The sequence below is a fragment of the Danio rerio genome, chromosome 5 (genome assembly GCF_052040795.2).
Source record: "Danio rerio strain M-AB ecotype USA chromosome 5, GRCz13ab, whole genome shotgun sequence".
Classification (NCBI taxonomy): Eukaryota; Metazoa; Chordata; class Actinopteri; order Cypriniformes; family Danionidae; genus Danio; species Danio rerio.
In genome coordinates this window covers 45,952,041-45,978,536 of record NC_141025.1, presented here as the reverse complement: position 1 = coordinate 45,978,536, position 26,496 = coordinate 45,952,041, and the positions used below count along the sequence as shown (strand labels likewise).

Below are 26,496 nucleotides of genomic sequence, written 5' to 3'. Positions count from 1 at the left end.
CTCTTCCAACCGACGAAGCTGTGGATTGTGAGCCACACCCTGTAAGTGTTTTTATTTGTTAAAATTGATCATCTACAGACACAGTGTCTAGTGTTAACGTAATGTTGTAGCAAGGATGTAAACAATGGGAAATGCTGTTTGGCACTGATAATAATTTAGCTTCAAATTCATATTTATCCGTCACACCCCTGCAAACAGCCACAGTCTTCACCAGCGCTGCCGTGTTTCCCTAAGTGAGTTTTTCTATGGTAACGCTGCTAACAGCTGCTCTGATCGACAGTGTTTACACAGCACAAAAGCGTGAGCTTGTAGGACCGTGATGTTGAGCTAATCAGCAAATCACAGCACATTACGTTATCTGACCAATCAGAGCTTTTTTAGGGAAGGCCTTTCAGAGAAATTTGATAGTCATTTTCATGTTATATAGCTGAGTAGCTATATATAGTCAAAGTAAGATATATAAACACATATAGTAACCTAATTTTTTTACAAGTGAAGCATGAGCACACATTGCTTTGCATCTTATAAACTCAACCAAGCCTTAAAAATACATTCTGGAGCACCCCTATAAAATAAATTAAATTATTTAAAATGCTTTCCTGTTTTTCCAGAATTGCTAGTCTTGTTTCCTGTTCATCCACTACACTTCCATGTGTCAGTGGCTGTCAGGCTTAAGTGTTGCTTATTCATCAGCCTGTTATAATTCATGTGCTGTCACTCGTCTCTCAGTGGCTCCAAACAAATGCATATGCATATCTTAATTAAAGCGTGTTACGTTTGTGCTGTCAGTCCAGCCTCCTGCTGAGACACTTCCTCTGCAGTACAGATTCCCAGACATGAACTGAAGGCGTGTGGATCTGATCATGATTTTAATATCGTGTCCTAATTGCACAGCAAATTGTGGCACAGTTAAAGGACATTTGGTGAATTGAAAATGATTTTAAAGGAGTGAAAGAAATGGCTTTCATTAGCTTAACTCGTTTACCTTCTCGCCATCTAGAAAGCGCAGCCAATCTCAGCGTGACATCTCTCATCCATTCCCATTCTGACGAGAAAAATTGCAAAAGATTGCTCCGACACATGACTGAGCCTTAGCGAATGTGTTTTGTGAGGAAAAAATGAGCATGGTGCGCTCTGACAAAAAGATGAGTATCAGCGCAAACTGCTGAGGATGGGCTTTGCTTGTGTACTGAATGTAGAAGGGCATGGCTTAACTGATTAAAAATGTATAGGTTATTACAGAAAATCAGTTGTCTTCAGTATAAAAGTTTGATGTTAGTAAAAGTCCACAGCAAGAACACACTCAAATAATTGTTTTTGCAGCTTGTTTAAACTATTTAAAATTAGTTGTAACATGACAATTCTGGAGTTTTTTTGGAAACAACTTAATGTTTAATAAACTTAAATTTGTAAAAACATTTGGATTATTAAATCAATGTGTGTTGGATCAGCATGAAAAAATTGTGTGGAACCCAGCTTTTTATTCAAAGTGTAAACAATGTAAAGCCGCCTTGACAAACGACAAGTGACAGACCTAAAGTCATTCATTTCCAATGGACAACCAAGTCTCTGAGCCGCGTGGAGCTTTGATCATATCTGCATGTGGAAAATTCGGATCTGATTTGAGCTGCGGATCCATTAAAATATTTGAACTTCTGCAACTAGACATATGCAAGCGGCCGACCAGATGTGATGTATTCCATTGCTGTCCATGCGCATCAGATGAGAAATAGAAGTTTTTTGTTATTTTTTTTAGTTCGAAAAAGTCTATATTAAAAAACATTTCTATTCATAAATGAGTTATAAAAAAAGAATACTATTTTTAATCTTGTCTCCACAAAATATTTAGCAGTCTTTGATGAGTTACTAGTATTCATTCATTCAACCTTGGTGAACACACAAAGAATGAAGGCTCTTGCTTTTGCACTCCTTAATTTCGGACCCCACCGCAAGAATCCACGAGAAGCTTCCCATAGTGCACGACAAAACTGAATATTCTGTGCGACTGCCACAAGGGGGCGTATTCCAAAAGTCGTGTCCAAATGTCGTGTGCAGTGTAAACGCAGCTTAAGGATTTATAAAAACCGTTTCTTCAGCACCAAATCAGCAAACATACTCTAAAGAAATTTGATGGAAGTTCAGCTGTCAGCAAGAAGCCTGCCAAAATTTAACGGCCTAAAGACAAATGTGGACTTATGAGAGTCTATTTTTTCTTTTCAGATCTAGTGGTCATCAACAGTGTCAAATGACCCCCAGGTATAGGTATTGAAGGCCTTAGTTCACCGTGAAGATTGTGAAGCATTGTAGTGCAAAAATCACATGATAGGGATCATTCTCATACTGAGGCATTGTACCTATTTATTATTTACCACTTATCATGGATCAGAGATTATGAGATTGTGGAATTATTAGAGGGAATGCCCCTAAGATTTGTGTTTTAACAAGACAAAAACTACAAGGGAGCAAGATAGGTTTCAGGCAAAAGGGATTGAGGTAATGGAGTGGCTCAATCCCCTGGGTAACACTTTACTTGAAGGGGTGTTCATAAGATTGTCATGAAACCCTAATAATCATGACATGACATTTGGCATGAATGAGATTGTATGTATGCATATGACAAACGTCATTGGGTGTCATTCACTCTGTTATCCTGTTTTAAAAGCAAAGTTGTCATTGTTTGAGATGTCCTTGTTATGACAATTTAACATAAAACAAATACATCATAACCGGTTTTGACTAACTTGTAATAAACCTGATCGTAAACATGATTGTCATGGCCATTGTAATTGTGTCATGAACTTCATAATATCATCATAAGCTACATTTCCATCCATCTATTTTTATGCGCTTTTTGGATATGTGCAAAAGAAAAACAAAAGCGGTTGATGGAAACATCAGGATTCACATCAATTTTGAAAATGCGCATTAAAAACGTATGCGCATAACTGAACAGGATAAACTTTTTATTCGATAAGAAAAGATGTGCATAAACTATGATGGAAACACTTTTACTAAACAAATTCCAGTTTGCTCATTAAAAAAAGGTGATGTGATTTTGTTATGAGAGATCATGTGATGAGAAAAATGTGTGTGAATGGACAAACCAGCAGGCTGAGGGCATTGTAAAATATCTGAAATGTTATTTTGGTCATTCTAAAACACCTTACCATTTCAGTATTAGTGTTATTATATTATTAACTACCTCCAGAATTGTTAAGTGTCTACTCACCTTCAAATGCCACTATGTGTTCATTGAGTGTCGGCATACTGTCTTCTGAGGCACAAGTCATTTTTTAAATAAAAAGAAGCTTCATGCAGTTTCTGCTACTGCAGTAAATTCCATTTTTACTGTTGATATTTGGCGCCAGTTTTTCATAAAGTGACGATTTGTTCGCTTTGACTCATTGGATGTAAACACTGCTTTATTTGCACATCTTTTATGCGATATTCCAGTTTTGTGCATGAGGTTTAAAAATGTCTCTCTATATACATCTCTGGAGAGCACCAAATAGGTTCCAGGAGCTACGTTTTTTTGCAGTTTTTGTTTCCATGAATCCATCAGAGGTCGCATGCTTAGGCTTTTTAAGATCTCAAATTTATATTGTGAGTGCCATTCATGCCTGCTGTTCTGTTGTAAATCCATCAGAGGCCTGAGACTGACTGACCAATCAACTGACCCACTCTCCCCCTTCCCTAAACCCAACCAATAGTATTTTAAAAAGCACAGATTGAGCACCCCACACTTCCCTAAACCCAAACGACAAATTTAAAAAGCAATTCAGAAAAAGAAAAGCCCTCATCTGATTTTTACCACGTTTACCACATTTTCACCCTGTTATTTACTTGATTATTTTATCTTTTGGATTCTGTTTTTGTCTTACCTGCTTTCTCAAACCCTGTTGTCATGGTCAACTCCTTTCTGTGTCTCAAGTCTAACTGGACAAACTGGTAACAGCGGGAAAGCCAACCATATGAAGGTAAGTGGTGAGCTTGCAAGCGCGAAAAGGAACGGTGCCATACCACTCCCATAGTGTTCATTTAAAAAATGAAATGCAGCCACGTACTTCTGGCTACAAACAGTTGAAATCAGAAGTTTACAACCACTGTATAAAAAGGCACATAACCTTTTTTTTTTTAAGAAGTCAGATGTTAATGTGACTAAACTTTTTCTCTTTTAGGTAAGTTATGATTATCAAATTTGGTTCTGTTATGCTTAATAGCAAAATAATGATAGAGGTATTTTTGAGAAATTGTTAGAACTTTTCTTGAAAGTCAAGTTTAAATATAATAAGATTATTTTGCCTCTGAAAAAGCTCAGATGATGGTGTCAGTGTTTTGGAAGTTTCTGGTTGGCTAATTGACAATATTTGATTTAATTGGAGGCACAACTGTAGAATATTATTTAATGAAAACACACTGCTTCATTTAGTGACAATATGGAAAAATCAACAAGCCAGAATCAACAACAAAAAAAGCCAGATTACAATTTGCTAAATTACACTGGGAAAAGTAATAATTTTTGGAGACATGTCCAGTGGTCTGATAGAACTAAGATTGAACTGTTTGGCCATAATGACCAGTGTTACATTTGGAGGACAAAGGGGAAAGCTTACAACCCTAGGAACACCATCCCAACTGTGAAGTATGGGGTCGGCAGCATCATGTCGTGGGGCTGTTTTGCTGCAGGAGGGACTGGTCCACTTCACAGCATAGATAGCATCATGAAGAAAGAACATTATGTAGAAATACTGAAGCAAAATCTCAAGACATCAGCCAGGAAATTGGAAATTGACCACAAATGTTTTCCAAACAGACCATGATCTTAATCATACTGCCAAATTAGGTAAAATGTCCTTTAAGGACAACAGAGTGAATGTTTTGGAGTGGCCATCACAAACCCCTGAGCTCAATCCAATAGAAAATTTGTGGGCAGAGTTGAAAAAGCGTGTGCAAGCAAGACGGCCTACAAATCTGACTCAGTTACACCAATTCTGTCAGAAGGAATGGGCCAAAATTCCTTCAAACTATTGTGAGAAGCTTGTGGAAGGCTACCCAAATCATTTGACCAAAGTTATACAGGTTAAAAGCAAACGTAAAAAGAAAAAAACCTAGGAAATGAATGTAAACCTTTGACTGTCTAGAAATTAATAAAAAAAATTCTCAAAAAAAATCTGTCATTATTCAGACATTTAGCAAATGTAAATCATTTAGGTAATCTTAACGGACCTAAAATAGTAAACGTTTAGTATGACTTACCATCAGACATTTTTTAAAAATGGTTATGTTCCTTTTTTTTAGTGTAAACTGTAATTCACAATTTACAGAAATCTGTTTAGAGCTACGTTTTCACAATGAGCCTATGCTGTATTTGCAATGTAGTTAAGATTATAGTTGACCAGACAATACAGTTAACTTTGTGCAGTCGTTTTAGATTTTAACCTTGGAGTGAAAGTTTATCATTTCCATGAGTTTTTAAGACCTGACTGTAAGAATTTGAAGCAAATGTAAGCCATTTGGGTACAATACATTAAACATTTGTAGCTTAAAGATTAATTGTACATTATATAACTATTTACTCAATTAAAATGATACAGTGTTTTTATTATTATTCAGTGATGATTTAAGTTCTGCTTCTGAATTCTGTCTGACTCACCAGAAAATCATAAATCCTTGCTTATTTGCATCTTTTCTCTGCTGCATTTAACTTTGCTTCTCATTTTTTTTATTATGTTTTATGCAGATACAGAATCATCCTAATCGGATGAAGTTGAGGTGATGCATATGTTAAACATGTTAAAACAACAGCTATGCAACTAAATGTTAACTAACTTTTAACTAAAGTAAAAAAAGGTTTTTGTTTTCAACATGGTTTCAAGAAAGAAAAGAAAAACAACACATTGTTCAAATAATCAAGTTTGATACCAAAAAAATAAAACGTTTATTTGCTTTTTCATTTGCTTTTGCTTTAAAATGTCTCCTTCTGACCCTCACTAGGTAAATACAACAGGAAATATGAGGTTATTTATCTGAGGTTTCGTATTAAAACCTGGTCTTGGCAATGGAAACTTTCCTAATCCCTCTAAAAATCGACAATCAATTATGCTGCAAAGGCAATACAATGCAATCCAAAGTACAATCAGACATTCCACTGAAAACAACTATACTATACATGTACATGTACACATCGTGACTGGTTCATAACTATACTTATATTTAAAAAATGTACAGTATCACATTTTTTTGTGTCTCAGTGCAAATGATGTTTAGAAAGAAAAGTAAAAAAAAAGAACAATCAAAAGAAAGCAGTGCCCTTGATATATCCACAAAATGTTCTTCCTTTGCATCCTCTAAACACAATAAAACATTTGGTCGTTTGAGTGCCAGAAAAACAATGAATAAATTACATGACACGTTTTTCAATTTTACAGTCACTGTCAAGTAGCAGCAGCAAAATCAGCTCAGATGCTTTAGATAATGCACTAATAACAGTGCATCGCTGCACTGACACAAACCATTCCCAGATACAAACAATGCAAACCATATTAACAATAATAGTAATCCAAATAACCATGTTATGACGAAAAACTTGTACTGTATCTACACAACCGGTCGAAAGTGTGGGATCGATATGATTTTTAAAATGTCTTTCAAAGAAGCCTGTTTTGCAAAAAGCCTGTTCTGCTCACCCAAGTTGCATTTATTTGAACAGAAACAGTAAAAACTGTAACATTTTTAAATATTATTACAATAGCTGCTGTCTTGTTGAATAGTTTCATTTATTTGTGTGATTTAAAGTCACACAGTGTCAAATAACTCTTCAGAAATCATTCTAACATCTGCACCTCAAGACACATTTATTGTTATTTTTAGTGTTGAAAACTGTTGAGCTGCAGCCAATATTAGTGGAAATTGTAGTACAGTAAATATACAACCTAAATATTCAACCTTGATACACTATATAAGGACAATTAATGATTGAGAGCCAATAAAAATTGATCACAACAGACCAATAAACCAGCAAATGAATATGATTTTATAAAAGAAAAATCAAGTGACACTGAAATAATAGGAATATGCTTCATCTTAAAGGGCCATGAAACCCCCTCGTTTCAGCAGGATGTTTTCACACCTCTACTTTGGAAAAAGTCAGAAAAGTGGGCGTGTCCAGCTCTGTTTAGGGGGGAGTGTCGCAGGAAGAAACGAGGCTTGGTATGGGAGTGTCTATTTGGGCGCGCTGAATTTCAGAGTCAAAACACACACCCACAGCGGACAATGTGACTGTGTTTACATGGACATCTGTAGTCGAATTATTTGCCAAATTATTAAATGGTGGACTTTATCTGCAGTTTGGCTCTTTCATTCAGGGAATTCATTCATGTCCCTCGCAACAAACGAGATATTTGATTCGAGGAACTGCTCTAAGCGTGTATTTGTCATGCAATGTTTGATACCGCACGGCGAATGAGAGAAAAAAAAACTCAGCATTTCCCGGAAACTTAGATGCACACGGCAGGTAGCGTCAGAAAGCCGCGTGTGTTATTCCGGTCACACAATCCAACACGAGGTTATAGTTTGGTTGTAACTGTTAGTGCAAACTTGTTTACACTCGGTGCAATAGTTTGTTTGATACGTATAAAATACGAACTGAATAAACAAAGAGCACTGGTCGCTCACTTACCAAATCTGTAGAGACAGGACAATCACCAGCAACTTGAGCCGCGTCTTTATTTAGAGGAGACTAACGTTACAAGCGAATCCGGTGCCCGCAAATCCGGCTGTGTCCGCATACGCTGTTAGCGGATACTCTTCGTGGAGGGGGAACTGGAATTCCAGAAGGGAACAGAATCGACTGCTACACCGGATCTCAGCGTTAGCAGATCAGAACAGCTCTCAGGTAAACAATAATCCTCCTTAGACACGTAAGTTATTGTTGTCGCGCGTCGCGTACACTTAATCCACGCGTGAGTCTGCGTTCTCACAAAGAGAAAATGAAAACGAAACTTAACTGCAGCAAACTATAAAAGCAACACTTCACGCTTGTTTTGCCAACACAACGTGGCGTCTTTGCCGTCTACACTCTGACAGTAATGAATATTAATGAAGTTGCACAATAGAGCGCGCTGATTGGTTTGAACCAAGCCTTACTCATGCATTGATGCAACACACTGTAAGACGTAATAAGACACACTCTGGCACAGACGTCCAGTCTGCACGCTGGAATACAACGCTATTATGTCATGACCGTGACGCAGCTTCAAAAATTTGTTTCAAACCGGAAGTACGAATTTGCTTGAAATAACGCAAAAACAACCAATTTACACTTTTTAGTGAAATATAGGTGTCCTAATAGTGTTTTTAGCAGTGTGGGACACATATACGACTGTCAACAGCTCAAAAAATGTGTTTTGGTCTTTCGTGACCCTTTAAGAAGCAATCATTAAGAAAACAGTTATTTGAAATTCGAATCTAATTTTACAATTTTACCGTCTTCCTTGCTGAGCACAATAGGCTTCTTCTAAAAAAAAAAACATGAAAAAAATTCAAATTCCAAACTTTCGACCGGCAGTGTATTTGCGAGTGTGTGTGTGTCTGCGAGCATGTTTTGCTCTAAAGTTATTTACAGTGCATCAGTAAGTTCTCTGGCTTTGTTTTCCGTGTTTTTGTATCCCAAAGGAAGGAGAGGAAAGGCAGGTAAAAGTCTGAGCGGGTGCGAGGGTCATCAGCTGGTGCAGATGCTGTTGATGGTGATGATGGCGGGATCCACCAGTCCCATCTCCTCATGCTCGTTGACGCAGAGCTGGTACCCGCAGCCGCGCCGCCGCTTCAGGGGACTGACTTTGACGTCTGGTTTGGCGCGGGGCGGCAGGAGAAAGCCAACACTGCCGGCGATCAGCATGTGCCAGATGCTGTGGATGTAGAAGTAGTTCTCCTCTGTCTCCACGAATGCGTATAAAGCCACTGCTGATGTGGCGATGGTGGTGCCTGGGAACAGGAAAAACACCCAGCGCTTCCAGGTCGGAGGGTAACAGCGGCGCCTGCGGATGGTGCGCACCGTCTGAGGAACACAGAGATATGTCGAAAAAATACAATGAGTTATGAACAAATCAGCAAAAAAAGTCATAATTACTAGAAAAATATTGTACTATGTGATAGCATTGCAAAAACAGGAGCGTAGCACCAGATGTTGGGCTCCATCACGAATACAAGATGGTGGACCCCTCACAAGACAATTACTCATCAAACATTTAGGACTACAGTGTTAAAAGGAAAAAATAAATAAATTAAAACTGTAAAATGTATGAAAAAACAGCAGCTGTGGTTGCCAGACCTTAAGATATGGCAGAAACTGCAAAATTAGTTTTTTAAATTTTACATTAAACCACCGTATTTTGTTATTTTATAGCATTATACGCCAGTGTTTTGAAATAGGAACATCTACACATCCTATATTTTGTTACACAGACAAAGCCACAACCATAAGCATGTGGTGTTGAGAAAGTCATATGATGCAAGGTTGTAATAGTTTTAGATTTTTTATTAGTTTTAGTTTTTATTTCGTTTCGACTTTTGTTTTCAAATTCAGTTAGTTTTAATAGGTTTTTAGAGGCAGATTTACTAGTTTTTATTAGTTTCTATATTTTGAAATTGTTTAGTTTTAGTTTAGATTTATTAGTTTCAGTATTAGTTTGAGTTTTTTGCTTGTTTTTTTCCTAAATAAGGATATTTGTTAGGAGCAAGATTCAAAATCATCAGAATAAATATTGTATAATAAAAGCTCAACCAAAGCAGGGCTACATTTCAGCTGATCAGTCCAGCTTGTTGCGCTGATCGTCCGCAGTATTAGTTCCACAACGTTAAGCGTGAATAAAATAGATTAAAACTATACTTCAAAGCCGTCAGCATGTGACTGTTTAAACGCATCAGCTGCCGAAAAAGTTCTATAGATTTACTTCTAAAAGGCATACAGTAATATTATGTATTAAATACATTTACAAAGACGAAAATGAAGGACGTTTTTGCTATAATTTCAGTTAGCTTCAGTTAAACAGTACACAAAACAGTCTAGTTTTTTTTTTAAACTCTTGTTTTTATTTTTATTTCATTTAACGAAAAAAAAAATTTCTAATCTAGTTTTTGTTTTTCGTTCATTTTCTTTACCTATAATAACCTGTATATGGTGAACCAAGCTCAAAGGCCCACCGAAATCTGCGCACACAGAATTCCGCAGATTTTTTCCCAACAATAATTCTGTTTATTTACTTGAGTAAATGTGTGTAAATCTATATTTTTTCAGTTTTTTTTTTTTAATTTTAGTAATATTATTGACCAAATTAAAAATGTTCATCAGATTTATGTACAATGCAGTTTGTACAGTAATATTTTCTGTATTTTACTAGATATAATATATGACAAACTTGCTTTATTAACCATATAAAGTGAATCTTGTTGGATTTGCATTTTAAACATTAAATAAAAGTTAAAAAGATGTTATTTTTTTAGTTCACATATAATTGTATTAGTTATGATACTTCCAAAATAATTCGGCAGAAATCCGCAGACTTTTACCAAAATTTTTAGCAGAAATAGCAAAAGACGTCCACAGATTCCTTCTGGCCCTACTCATGACAAACAACAGTGTTGAGCTGTGGTGAAATGCATTGATTCAGCAATTTTCATTCACTTTGCATCCATCCATCCATCCATCTATCTATCCATCCATCCAAATATCTATCTGTCCGTCCGTCCGTCCATCCATCCATCCATCTAAATTTTGAAAAAGTGAACATCGAAAACACTGAAAATAATTTACTCACAGTAACCATGCAACAATAAAACGACACACATCTTTGTTATGAAAGTTGCATTTAGCATCTACATGGCTCTGAAATCCAAGCTGACACATGTTGACATCAGATTTAATGCTGCGTCTTGAGAGCAAATAAAGACGCTCTGACGTCCACCGGCTTATAAACGCACACACTTATAAACTTGGACATACAATTTACAGACTCCGCAGGAATTCAATTCTGCAGCCTGTAGGGATCCAGATATTTATGAAGAGCGTAAAGTGCACTGTCCTCCCACACACCACACAGCATTCGTCCTCCTATAATACCAGTACACGCTATTAATCAACTGAGCCAAGAGAAACAAGCTGAACAGATGTGCACGAATATTACAGATCATGTAGACTCAGCAAGTCAAGCGACATCACTGTTCAAATGATAGGATCAATAAGTCAAGACAACATAGGGCTTTTAGTTAATTTAACTTATTTAAATAAGTAAACAAGTTTAACAACAGAACAGCCAAGATATCAAATTTCCCCATAACGTTTTTTTACAAATGTACACAGTACTTATTCTATAATTGTGCTATTTACAATCCCCTGTTGTTAAACATTGTTTGGATAATTCAGTTTTTAAAAAGGGGCATTTACAGTATATGTTATCTGCATGTTTTTGCATTTTATATTGCTTTCATTGTGGTTTAATGGTCTTTTTGGTTCTGGTACTGTTGCTAAGTGAGCTCAAACTAACAAATTAACAAAAACACCTGCAAATAAAGAAACATGCTGCAAATAACGCAGACCACAACACAAATGTGTCAGGAAACCCCAAAAGTGATGTACTTCCCTGCTTACTGTTTTGAGTCAGTGATGTTGTCAGAGATCTGAAATGTTTTTGTTTGTTTACTTGTTGGGTGATACGGTGGCTCAGTGGTTACTACTGTCGCCTCACAGCAAGAAGATTGCTGGTTTGAGGCCTGACTGGGTCAGTTGGTATTTCTGTGTGGAGTTTGCATGTTCTCCCCATGTTCGCATGGGTTTCCTCTGGGTGCTCCAGTTTCCCCCACAGTCCAAAGTCATGCGCTATAGGTGAATTGAGTAAAATAAATTGGCCGTAGTGTAAGTGTGTGAATGAGTGTGTATGGGTGTTTTCTAGTACTGGGTTGCAGCTGAAAGGGCATCCGCTGTGTAATATATATGCTGGATAAATTGGTGGTTCATTCCACTGTGGCCACCCCTGATGAATAAAGGTACTAAGCTGAAGAAAATGAATGAATGTTAGCTTATTTTAAAATACAGATTGTACGGTTGCTTGTTTGTTAATTTTTACTCCTAATAATTTGGCAAATTTCACATTTGACATGAAACAAAATGTTATTTTGATGCCATTTTAGCAAGAGTAACTCACAGATCTAAAAAGAACTAAACAACAAGAACGCATATGATGAGGACATTAAAATAAACAACAACAAAAAAAACTCACCACCCAGATCTCCAGCTAACTTTAAACAGCAAATTGGGAAGTTGGACTCGTCATCTTTAGGGAACCTCTACATGTGTTGTGAGAATCTGTGTGTGTGTTGTCAAACTGATGAAGATGTTTTCTCCATTTGATAGTGATTTTCTATTGGCATGTGTTTTCTTAACTTAAAGGGCATTTGAGATCCCTCGGAAACCATTGATTCTTTTCTGTATTGGTTTTCTTTTCACCCACTGGGACAGCAGTAATCAGTTTTAGTCACAATGTATCAAAAGAGGTGATTTGTAGATGTCACACAGTTATAAGCAGTGTTGGGGTAAGTTAGCTTTGAAAGTAATGCATTACAATATTTAGTTACTCCCCCCAAAAAGTGTCTAGTTGAATTACTTTTTATGGTAAGTATTGTGTAATGTTACTTTTGAGTTACTTCTGCGTAACTTTTTATTACCTAGCTAAGGCTTGATCTCTTTCGGAAATTTTTTTTACTTTCTTTGTTTTAATAGAGGAGCTCTGCAACTAAAAACACACGTTATAACCTACACCGCTTTTCCTTTTCTTCAATGCGTTCAAATATTGAAGTAACAAAACAGTTTGTGCATAGTAACTAATGTGCATGGATAAATTTTATCCACTGATAATCCCTGGCTGTTCTAATGTTAATGTAATTGTACAATTTAAACAACTGTAAAAGGCATCACACACCGGATGCGCCGCTCAGTGCTGCGACACGGCGTGCACATGACAGACGCCGGTGGGCTGTGTCATTGACAAGATGCTCAACTGCTACTAATAAAACCAAAGTGTGCCAAAAAAATATCCCCCACACAATTACACCACCATCACCAGTCTGAACCATTGATACAAGAAAGGATGGATCCATGCTTTCATTGTGTTGACGCAAAATTCTCACCCTTCCATCATGAATGTCACAGCAGTAATCCGTCATCAGACCAGGCAACATTTTTCCAATCTTCTATTGTCTAATTTTGATGAGCCTGTGCAAACTTTAGCGTCCGTTTCCTGTTCTCAGCTGACAGTAGTGGCACCTGGTGTGATCTTCTGCTGCTGTAGCCCATCCACCTTAAGGTAGGACGTGTTGTGCATTCAGAGATGCTCTTCTGTATACCTCGGTTGTAACGAGTGGGTATTTGATTTAACGTTGCCTTTCTATCAGCTCAAACCAGTCTGGCCATTCTTTTCTGACCTCTGGTATCAACAAGGCATTTGTGCCTGTCACTTACTGGATATTTTCTCTTTTTCTGACCTTTCTCTGTTAACCCTAAAGATGGTTGTGTGTGAAAATCCCAGCAGATCAGCAGTTTCTGAAATACTCAAACCAGCCCGTCTGGCACCAACAACTATGCCATGTGACTTAAATCACCTTTCTTCCCCATTCTGATGCTTGGTTTGAACTGCAGCAGATCGTCTTGACCATGTCTACATGCCTAAATGCATGAGTTGCTGCCATGTGATTGGCTGATTAGAAATTTGCATTAACAAGCTGTTGGATAGGTGTACCTAATAAAGTGGCCGGTGTTTTACGTTAGTTTAATATAATGTAAAAACCAGTATATAACAGACTATTTTCCTTTTCGTGTGCACCAGACATCTTTTCATAAGCACCCCATACTTCTTGGATAACACTCCATGGTGAGTGGGCTTGACAAACCACCTGTCACCATTGTATCAAATGTAACATTTGAATACTGCTACTCTTTGATCATTTGAAGTGCTTCATTTATCCTCACTTGTAAGTCATTTTGGATGAAGGTGTCAGCTAAATCAGTAAATGTAATGTTGAAAAGTACTTGAATAAAGTTAATTTGGTTCAACTTAAAAATTCAGGGCAATCAAACATGCGTTTAGCCCCAACAAAATGTTGCAAAATGTTTTTGTAAAACAGAAATGGTGGTGCATTGAACACCCTGTTCTGATGATGCAAGCCTTGCAACTATGGCAGCTGAGAAGTCCATTCTTTGTGTTCTTTATGAAGAATTTCAGAGCCTGATGAAATGGGTATAAATATGTGTTTAATACTGCAAAATACACTTGAAGTTCCAGTCACTGTCCTTGCCATGCAGAATAAAAGAGAACATCCCAGTCAAGTGAAGGGAAATGGAAACTAATTGTTGTGTGATCCAACATTTGCCCTGCATTTCCTGATAAAAAGATAAAGATGTCAGGTGAAGGACAATCCACTTAGCTCTGAGACTGGATTATGATCTTTATTTTTTGTGAGTATTTAGCTTATCATTATTACTGTTCTGCACTTATACTGACAATAATGTAATGTTTACCATCATATTATCAGACTAGTTTTTAAAAGTGTTACTTCTCAATACAATAGCAACACATCAAGAGTGATTATAATAGTAATAATTGTGTGTGTATGTGTGTACGTACATGTGTGACCCTGGATCACAAGACTTGAAAATGAATATTTTAATATGGGCTGCTTTTGGTGCTTCATGCCTTTTTATTGATCATTTTCTGTTTCAGAAATAAGGTCCATTATTTAAAATAAAGTAGCAAATAGAGTAGCGAAAGAGGACTTCACTTACAGTACATCTGATTGTGTGTTTTCTTGCACTGCCTGATGTTGGACTATATTTTTGTTTGCATTGGCCAAAACTGATTAGCTTAAGTCACACTGAAGCGACAGCCAACAGAGGATTCTGCTTGATCTTAAAGCATTTTTCAATGGTTTATTTTCACCATGATGGCATAGCAGTAAAAATAGGATAAATGAGCTAATGTATGGGACAAGATTTGGACCTTTGTCAGTGAAGGCTGCTCATCCAAACCACCCAACACCCCCTGGCTACAGGCCTTATCTGAAAGCTGAATAAATGGCCTTTCCATTGATATATGATAGGGGAATATTTGTCTGATATTCAACTATTTGAAATATGACATTTGAGGGATAATGAAAACAAAAACAAATCTTAATATGGGTAAAATTACCTTTAAAGTTTTCCAAATTACGTTCTAAGCCATGAATATTACTAATAAAAGTTAATATATTTATAGAATAATTTTCAAAATATGTCTTTATTGAATATGATCCTTACTTTCATCAATCGTATTTTTCTTTACTTTATCTTGATATATTATTTATATCTTATATATTGTATCTTTAATGCACAAATAGTTTTCTTCAACCTTAAATACCTCTTTTGCACAATATCTTGCACAATATTGTTCTGTCTTATGTAAAGGTATGTGTATAGTCTGTCTTAGATAGGTATTATATACAGTAAGTATTTATAGTCTATGCATAGTTAGATTAATGCTCCAGTATGTTAGTTATAGGTTTAAAATAGCTCTTACGTCCAGTGTTTTTTTATATTTGTGATTATTTATGTAACATCGTAGTCCTGCAAAACACCACATTTCATTCAACCTTATGTCCACACATGTAGTGAAATGACAATAAAGCTCAACTTCAGACCTAACTTCAAATTTTTTTATTTTATTTTTTTTACATAAAGGAAAAATATATCATTTAAATTTATAAATTTAAATATTTATTCATACAATATATTGATGGCTGTTCCTACAAACCTACCCATCCAACTTAAGACTGGCTTTGTGATCCAAGATCACATTATTATTATTACTATTATTATTATTATTATTATTATTATTCATTCATTCATTCATTTTCTTTTCGGCTTAGTCCCTTTATTAATCTGGGGTCGCCACAGTGGAATGAACTGCCAACTTATCCAGCATATGTTTTATGCAGCGGATGCCCTTCCAGCTGCAACCCATCTCTGGGAAATATTCATACAATCTCATTATTATTATTATTATTATGTTTTTGTTACATTAATCAGTGTCTAGCACATCTACCTCGGAAAAGAATATGGACCATAATACATTGCAATTACTATATGATATTTAGACAGTTCTAGATCTATACCTGTTCTTATTATTTTGGTTATTTTTGTAAATAAGTGTGTAAACAATATATTTGCTCTTGTACTCAGCTCTTTAATACTGTGTGGTTTATACGTGCTACTTCTGATTTGTGCTGACATTTTTGACACCAAACAAGAGATAAAGGTTTCTCAAACCCCAATGTGCACCATTTCCAGGAAACATGTCACTCAACCTGGAAAACGTTGCGCACCATTTTGAGCTTGAATGTGCCCCAGATTGTTATTTATTTTTTCTTTACATCATAGATTTGCTGTAGCTCTTCTCAGAGTCATTATTAACCTTCATCCAGACAATGCCGAGAGAATGAAACTTTGTCCTTTCCTCCTCGTCTGCCATGACATTTCAATTACACATCTAGTGTTCAACTAGTTGACAATGTAGACTAGACATTTGCCCCAGGTTACAATTTTGTAGCCACGGCAGGATTTTTCTTTACGGTGAAAAAGGTGTCCTGTGCAACAATGGGAGCTCCAGCAGAAACTCAAAGCTGATGGTTCAAGTCTTATAAAAGAAGTCACAGGATTGAAAGTGAAGTGCTGAAGTGGCTGAGATGCTTTAAATCTCGCAATTGTACATTGTTAGTGCTGTCAAGCATGAGCAGCATTCAGTCAAAGACACACACACACACACACGCACACGCGCACACGCACACGCACACACACACACACACACACACACAGATACACACAGACACACACAGACAAACAGACACACACACAGGTGATGACTCAATCACACGTCTGCTGGATATACTGTAGGAAGAAGTAAATCTCATATTCTCTCTGATTACTGACTCGATTTAGCTTTCGACAGCTTCCTGTTCAACCCCAAGTCAGGAAAGTTTGTGAAACTTTATAACTGTGAGGAGTTTTATTTCTGTCACGTTACAGTCACACAGCACAGAAATCCTTATCTCACAAGAGTCCTGGAAAGCCTTCAAAAGCCATTATGCATTATTTATTTATTTTTGTCATTTCTATACAATGGAAAGAGCGCTCACTCAATCCTTTCCAATACGCAGATTGTGCAAGTTTATTGAATTTAGTGCTCGAGCGGCCTTGATGGTTATTTTACATGCACTTCACTGTCAAAAAATGCATTTTATGGATTTATTTTTCTGATGGCATCGCAGCTGTGATTCAACTTTTTGTCAGCACTCATTTATTTCAAGTCTTTTAAGACACTGGGGTAGAAACATTACCCAGATTATTCTCTGGTCTTTTTAGTTATTTTTTATTTATTTATAAAATAATAAAAATAAGAGAAAAAAACATAGGAAAATAATTAATTTCTAAATACTTATATATAATATACAATTGCAAAATAAAGTTATATAATAAATGTTTATAATTTTTAATGTATTATTGTATTTTGATTTATTTTGTAAAGGCAGATGATGTTGTTCTTCTTATTATTATTATTTTAGATAAATGGCAATCTAAGGTTGAATCAGGCCCTTAATTTATAGATATTTTTTTTATTTTAATTTACAGTTTAATTAATATATATTATATTTAGTTGGTTTATTCTGCTGTATTGACCCCTGCTAAATAAAGGACTAAGCGGAAGGAAAATGAAATAATATGTTATATTTATATTATATTTATAATAAACCATTAAAACACTGAACAATATTATTATTGATAGGGTCAGATTCCTGTCTTCAAATGCCTTTTCCTTTTCCTTTCTTATTATGATTATTTAAATCAGTATTTAATCTTTGCAATGATTTTGACTAACAAATAAAGTTAAAATATTGCCTAATTTAGGAATGCTCAGTGTCTGGTCCCTATTATTCTCTATTTAACTTAATTTTCAAAATAAACCACAAAACCCGGTCAAAGGTCATGGAGACCTCTTGAGTGGAACTGCAGGGCCTGATGACTTGAAACAACTGTTTTTCAAATGGTATTGCTATGTGTCAAAATGCTCTAAAGTGAATTTGCTATTTTTATGGTTAATTCTTTTTGAAGCGTTTCCCTTTTATGCAAGATAGACTTTGTGTGTAGTAAGAATATAGTGCCTGAATTCTGTCTATACCAGTTTTGAACTAGTTTGATAAGACAGCTGAGAATATGAAGAGTTTTTATTGATATTTAAGAGATTGTCTCTTGCATGTATATATGCATCCGAGAGGTCAGCTCTATCGGTCTGAGACACTAGCTGCGTCCAAAACCGCCTACTACTTAGTAGGTACTGCATTTGAATTTAAACGTACTACTCGGCTGTTAGAAAAGTACGTTCTATACAGTATGAATGTGAAAAGTATGAATGGGATTCGGACGTACTACATCCGCCATTTTGACAGTCACGAGACGTATCTGCGTCATTTGCATTGCTTTAGTCCCCATTCATGAATTCGCTCGAGGGGCATCATGGGATAGCGCAGCATGCATGGGATGCGCACTCCAAAATCTCGCCAGAAGTAGTAAGTCATCCGGGTACTTCTCGCATACTGTTTTTCGAATCCTATGAATTTGGACATACTACTCATCTCGCATACTGATTTTAGCATACTGTATAGTATGGAAGTATGCGGTTTCGGACGTAGCCTAAGCCTCCTGTTGCCATCCATATCTGAACTCAGATGCGACCTATTTAGAATTGTCTATCTTTGTCTTAACCAATCAGAACCTTTTACCTGAGTTGACACCCTTTCTGTTTTTGTGTAAAGAGTATACAGTAGTGTGTTGTAAGTCAGAAGTCCAGCCAGCAAGCTCTGCATGACAGTGAAGCCCTTCTGCTATAAAACTGAAAAATATCTTCAGTACGTTTTCTTATTGAATCTCTGACTCTGAGTCTGCTCTTCATCTGACGCACCAGACTTTTATTTTAACAGTCAATCTTCATCCCCAACATTATTATTATTATTATTATTATTATTATTATTAGTAGTAGTAGTAGTAGGATCATCTTATGCATCTCATGTTTTTTACAGATTCTATAGGCAAACACATATGTAAAATGTTTTATGACATTATTATGACCTCACCAACATAAACAGATATGATCTATTATTATCCTGTCATCTCTGACAATTTCCTCACTCATCATTGTCAACATTTCTCCACTCATCAATCTCCTGACACAGAAAAGGAGCATGTTACAAAAACATGACTGAAAAATGATGAGCTCTGAATAAGACACTTCCACGACGAACTTCATCTGAAGCAACTCAAACTGAACTACACCTATACTATAAAAAGCACATCTTCATACTGGTGTACAACACAACAATGCCCTGCTCTTTGTGCTGCAAGGTTTATTGATGAGCATTCATCTTGACTCCAGTGCGTTTCCTTCTGAATTTCATTGAAATTGATTCCTCTTTGTATTTCAGATTATAAAGCTGCTGTTTTGACAGAAGGGCTGAAATGCAACACCTTCGCTTCTGACCACATCCTCAAACTCTGAGATGAATCACACTTATTTAAGCACCAATATATTTCAGAGTGGGGAGGATGTGCCTTCAGATATTGATTGGACGACGCATGAATCAATGATTTCTGGACACTAGCAGAAACGTGGAGCGTCACACCTCAAATCCTGTTAGCAAGCTTTTAGAGCATTGTTTGGAGAGAAATGCTGCAATTTATCAGAGAATAATGTATTATTAGCCCACAAGCTAGTCAACATACTGTAACTGTGTGTTTTCTCAGCAGTTATTTATCATTCTGTCTGAAAGATGCTGCATAAGCATGAAGCTCGCTGAATATATACATTCACAACACAGAATAGAAGCTTGTTAAATAGAAGCTGATTAGCATGGCTCATTTAAGCCCCTGCTGGTAGATGCCGTCATTTGTAATTATCATACTATTATACTATCAAAAGAGTGTTTTTCTTTTCTAATTTAATTATGTCATTATTACCAAAAACTAGTAACAATGTTTGATTTATACAAATAAAGCTGAAATGAATTGAACATGAGATAAATATTAGAAGAAAGCATAAACTTAAATAGATCAAATTTGTGAAATAAAATAAATCATAGCAGCAAGCATTAATTAACAGGGTTTAAGCACTTGAAGGCCTATGTGTCTGCAAATAAAATATGTTATGTTTTATTTAGCAAGCTTGTCACCTAGTTAAGAAATATATGTATATATATATACACACACATTTGGGAGGACTGCAGTGATGGTTGACTTTCTACAATTTTCTCCCATCTTCGGAAAGCATCTTTGGTGCTCAACCAGAGTGATCTTTGGGTTCATCTTTACCTCTCTCAGCTCTTCTACCCCAATAGCTCAGTTTGATAATTAACCTAACTTGCCTAATTGATCTAGATAAGCTATTAAATTACACTTTAATCAGAATACTAGTATCTTAAAAAATGTCTAGTCAAATATTATGTACTGTCATCAAGGCAAATATAAAAGAAATCAGCTATATATATATATATATATATATATATATATATATATATATATATATATATATATATATATATATATATATATATATATATATATATATATATATATATATATATATATATATATATATATATATATATATATATATATATATATATATATATATATATATAAAAGCAAGCTACACACTACATCCCTAATTGATATAATCTAAATAGAATAAGCTAAGAAAAATATTTATCCCAAAAGCTAACCAATGTACTATATTATAATATATCCACACAACATATTCGATGTGTAATGTATTTCCTAGGATTACAGTATTTATAGAAGTTACTATGCATAATCTGAGTCAGAGGATCTATTAAGTGGAATTGTTGAGGCTCATAACAATAAACTGCAAGAGTCATGGATCACTGTGGCTGAAATAGAAAGCCATCGGGACTCATCACACAGCAAACCTGCACTTCAGAAACATTACTGCACAAAATGTTAGCAGAGAACCACTGTAACAGTGAAATAATTACATATTTTGCATTTGAAGGAAAGCACTCTTTCCACACATGAAGCACTGCTCATCTTTACTGTATCAGGGACAGACTGCTCTGTAGCTGCACCAGGAAATTTTGCACCAGAAGGTGTTTGACCTTAAATCTGACCATCACAAGGGCCATAAAAAGTACATTCCATGACTTAGTCACAATGTTGACTTCTAGTAAACTGATCTAGCATGATCTAAAACAGCGCATTTTAGCAAAACATTCCCAAAGATGTTTTAAGGTCAAACACCAGTCCCAAAAAATAAATAAATAAAAAATCTTTGACAGATCATCCACTACAGAGTTTCCTAGAGTAATATGTGCTTTCACAATGTAATGTTTTACATATCCTGTGCCTACTAAAACTTTATTGTACTGAAAATTACAATAGCGTGTCTTTTTCCTCTAGCAGGTATAATTTGATTTTAAACACTAGAATTCAAATAGTGTTTTTACTAGATATAAGAAATGATACTCTAGCCTCCCTGCGAGTGTGAGAAAATAGTTACTTCTGACTTTGTGTTTGTGCGGGGATGCTACATTTTAAGTACAGTTTGTTTACACAATGCAAGTACAGTATATGTATTAATGGTAATGTAATAATTGCCACCTTGATGAACAGAATAATTTTCTTTAAAAAAAAACATTTAACAAATAGCCCCAATCTTTTGAGTAGTGTATATACCATTTAAAAACATTTTTTTAATAAAATTATTCTGTTCATCAAGGCGGCATTTAATAAATGTAAAAAAAAGGTTTAATTGTGAAATATTTATTAAAATTTTAGTTCTTATTGTATGCAGTTTAAAATTAAATTATTACTCCAGTCATTATTGCTTTTATTACTATTACCATTATAATTATTATTATTATTATTAATATTAGAGTGACTTCTGAAGGATCATGTGAAAATTCATCTTTAAAATCACTGGAAAAAATGATTAAATGAAATGATAAACTACTTTTAAACAGTTAATTTATAGTTCAATAACATTTCACAATTTTACATTTTGTACTGTTTTTCTGATTAAATAAATTAATTCTTGGTGAGCAAGGAGAAGCTTATTTTAAAACATTTAAAATCCTACTGGCTTGTTCACATGACTCCTCATTCATTTAACTTTTTATGCGTTCTTAAAACAGGTAAAATATGAATGTATACATACACTTTTTATTCAACAAAACAATTGGCATTTTAAAAGAATTATTGTCATGTATCTAAAAGTACTGTAGTCCTGGCTCAAGGTCCCAGATCAGTAGTTAACTATAAATGAATGGAAAGTTAATCTCCTATTAAAGCAATGTTATTATAAAGGATGATAATTAAACCATAACTAAAAAAAAAAAAAAAAAAAAAAAAAAAAAAAAAAAAACTAAGTAAAAGAAGGCAGGTGAAAAAAACATACTGTGTGTGGTAATGAAAGAATGATTGCGCGCACACAGTTAACGTTAGGCTCGTTAATAATCTGTTCAAAGAATGGCTAAAGTAGCAACCTGCAGCTGCTTGGAAAAGGAAAAGCTGCTGCTTTTCAATTTCAAAAAGAGCCAATCTACTTTTACTTGTTTCATGCACGGTTGCTTCAAGCCTTTTAGAAAGATCTCCTAAAATGTAAAAAAATATACAGTTGAAGCCAGAATTATAAGCCCCCCTTTGAATTTTCTTCTTTAAACATTTGCCAGATTATGCTTAACAGAGCAAAGTATATATAGGATATAGGATAATTATTTTTTTTTAGCAGTTTTTAATTTTTTAAACACAATTTTAAGGACAATATTATTAGCCCCTCTAAGCTATATTTGTTTTCTATAGTCTACAGAACAAACCATCTTTATACCATCTTTATACAATAACTGGCCTTATTCCCCTAACCTGCCTGGTAAATCTAATTAACCTAGTTAAGCAATAAATGTCACTTTAAGCTGTATAAAAGTGTCTTAAAAAATAGCAGATAAAATATTATTTATTGTCATCATGACAAAGATAAAATAAATCAGTTATTAGAGATGAGTAATTAAAACTATTATGTTTAGAAATGTGTTGAAAAAAATCCTCTCTGAATAAAAATAAACAGGGGGATAATAATTCAGGGGGGCTAAAATTTCTGACTTCAACTGTATATAAAAAATCATTTCATTTTAGATGAAAGCTATTTTAGATAGGAAAGGTCTCTGTGGTTTGGAATTATAGGGGGGTATTTATTGAGATAATTTTAATTTTCGTTGAAAATACTTAAATAAAATACAAACGTAAATATCTATGAAGAAAGTTACTGAAAAAAAAAAAATCATTTTAAAAAAGAAAATGTCACTTTTTGCTTATTATCAAGTGCAATTATAATGCCGGATCTAATTTGAGCTCATCTTTGTTCATGCAGCATGCAGAAAACAACACAACCAGACGACCACAGATGATAATGATACGCTGCACAATGAACAAACTGTGTGGATGTGACATTTCACAAGCTTGATAAATTGTTGCTTTTTTCCCCTCAGTACAAAAAAGTATAAGAGCATCACACAGTGGGACGCTTTGTACTGTGTTTGCGTAGGCTCAGAAAGCATTGAAATGGAGGTGTCAACTGACATGTTTTAACTACAAAAAAACAATATGTGCCATGGAGACGATAGATGTGTGTTTGACAGCCAGTCTCACATTCAGTCAATTTTAGACAGAATTAGAGTAATCTAAACTCTTTGTTTCAATCTTTTCAGCATGTAGTGCTTATTTGTGTTTTTGCAGTGCTGTATTATTAATAAAGTAATTTAATAAATAAGATGAACTAAAACTAAGCTTTCGGGGGAGAAGAGCCTTGGTGAGAGAGGTAAAGAAGAACCCCAAAAAACACTGTGGCTGAGCTCCAGAGATTTAGTCGGTAGACGGGAGAAAGTTGCAATTAAGGAAAAGATGAAAACAGCCAAGTACAGGGATATCCTGAACAAAAACCTTCTTCAGAGTGCTTAGGACCTCAGACTGGGCCAAAGGTTTACCTTCCAACAAGACAATGACCTTAAGCACACAGCTAAAATATTAATGGAGTGGCTTCACAACAACTCCGTGACTTTTCTTAAATGGCCCAGCCAGAGCCCTGATTTAAACCCAACTGAGCATCTCTGGAGAGATCCAAAAAATGGCTGTCCATCATTGTTTACCATCCAACCTGAGAGAACTGGAAAGGAACTGCAAGGAGGAATGGGAGAGAATCCCCAAACACAGGTATGAAAAACTTCATGCATCTCTCCCAAAAAGATTTGTGGCTGTTTTAGATGAAAAAGGTGCTTTACTAAATACTGAGCAAAGGGTCTGAATCGATGACTGTAAAAAAAATATGGACGACGCGACAGTGACTTTTCCCATTAAACACTTTGAATGCAAAATGCCTCATGGTGAGCACAAACTGTTGCAAAAAACTGTTGAAATTGGACCCTGGGCATGCGCAGAAGGACTGCCTGATGGAGTCAGAAACTTGGAATGAGGCTTCCAACCAAATGCTTGTAAGTTAAATCAACCACGCCCCCTGAACTTCTCATTTGACATAGCTATATTGCTTATTACCTTATTTTTGTAGCATTAAATTACTGGTTAAAAACATACTCTCTACAAAAATGATCTGAACCTATATCAGCTTGATAACCCATGCTTCATTGACCAAAACCATCTTTCAGGACATTATTGCAAGCCTGATTAATTTGCTTATTTGGGCTCAAGTATCGTTGGTTAACATTGGGGAGGTGGGCTTTATGACTTGCACTGCATCCAGCCCCCAGGGGGTGATCTATCAGCCAGGAGTGTCACTCAAAAAGAGGCATGGGGGGTACACTTGGTCTGAATACTTAGGACCATGTAATATTTCAGGAGGTCTGAATACTTTCCGTACCCACTGTATATTTCTGATGCCTGAAACAGAAAATTATATATATTTAACATTTTCTGTTTTGTATAGCAACAACATCACAACAATAGAATGTCTTTAATTCTGCCCAGTAGAATTTCTAAACATTAGTTCAGTGTCTCAGAATGAAGAAATTATTTCCACTTGCCTTGGTCTTGTTGAGCATTCGCTATTCTCTCTCATTATTTCTCTCATTGCACAATGTAGCTTTGTAGCGGCAGCAAAACTTCACTGGCTTCTCTTCTTTCTCTCTATCTCTCTGTATATATATACAATATCCAGCAGCACTTTCGACTCAGGGGAGGACGTGCTTCTCTCACTCAACTGTAATTTGCCAGAGGCTCTGGCAAAGACTTTTCCTTGTCCAACACCCATTATTTTTTATCTTCTCACTTGAGGAAAACAGTATGGTCGCTGGAGGTATTAGCATAAAGTACAAGCTGCCTTGTAATGGAACAGCGAGGGCTTCTCTAATACTGACAGAACAGAGAAACTTATAATGGCACACCATGATAATGCACAGCCAAATGCAGCCCTGAATGAGGGAGGGGGCACAGTGTACCAGGTAACTCCAAATGCCTTCATACATTATAGATTTTGAAAAGGTGCTTTGTTGTCACTCAGCAGTCAAAGAAAAAAAAAACTAGTGCTGGCATTTAACTGCCAGATCCATTTGAGTGATAGAACAAGTTTATTTTTAGACACGCAGGCACACATTGTTTTATTTGTTACATTTACAGACTCTCACAATTGTATTTTATGCATTTTAAATGCTGAAAAGTGTTGTTTTCTTTGTTAAAATAAATATAAACATCTTAAACCATTCTATTCTGCGTGCTGGTCTATTGGATGCATTTCTGGTACAATTTCCAGCTAAACAGAAGGAAGGAAAAACTAGCATTCCAGCAAAACAGTCCGATTATCTGCTTCACAAGACTTATAGACCATTTGAAGACGGGTTTAAAACAGCTATGACCAACTTAAAGGGCAAATGAAGCACTCAGTCAAGTTTACCTTATTTTGTACATTGGATTCCTCTTTAATGAAAATATATCAAAAAAACTCGATTAATGTAACTATTTAGAAGGAAACGGCATGTTTTACATTAGATTTTAGACCTAGGGCGCAGCCATCTTTGAATGTTGCTGTGTCTGACATGACAGGGTTGGTTCTGTTCACTTAGCAGAACAGATACAGTGGAAGTAAAGGAGACTGTAAAGCCTAATTTAACCCAATGTGTAAAGTTGTGGGTGTGCAGCTGCTGCAAATACAAGCATCAGATGTGTGTCTTATATAAAGTATAGATATTTATTGTTTTTTCTCTTTTTTCCCCCTTTTAATTACCGATCATTTGATGTGCTTTGATTTACTCTCTGTATTACACTGCCTGTCTGTGATTGTAACGGACTGAACACAGACACTGGACAGCCTAATTTAACCAAATGCATGAAGTTGTGGACGAGCATCACAGAGC

General features: G+C 35.5%; 1 protein-coding gene across 2 annotated transcripts in view; it reads right to left on the bottom strand.

Moving 5' to 3' along the window:
- Positions 1 to 5,914: 5,914 nt before the first annotated feature.
- The window catches only part of tmem8b (transmembrane protein 8B), a 304,341-nt gene continuing 283,759 nt past the window's right edge, over positions 5,915 to 26,496 (bottom strand). For both annotated transcript variants that reach the window (XM_087253922.1, XM_087253924.1), the window contains exons 13-14: positions 8,421 to 9,055; positions 5,915 to 7,082 (exon numbers count right to left, since the gene is read on the bottom strand). In XM_087253922.1, coding sequence (XP_087110048.1) covers positions 8,720 to 9,055 — 336 coding nt within the window. In that variant the 3' untranslated portion in view covers positions 5,915 to 7,082; positions 8,421 to 8,719. The remainder of the gene's footprint in view (positions 7,083 to 8,420; positions 9,056 to 26,496) is intronic.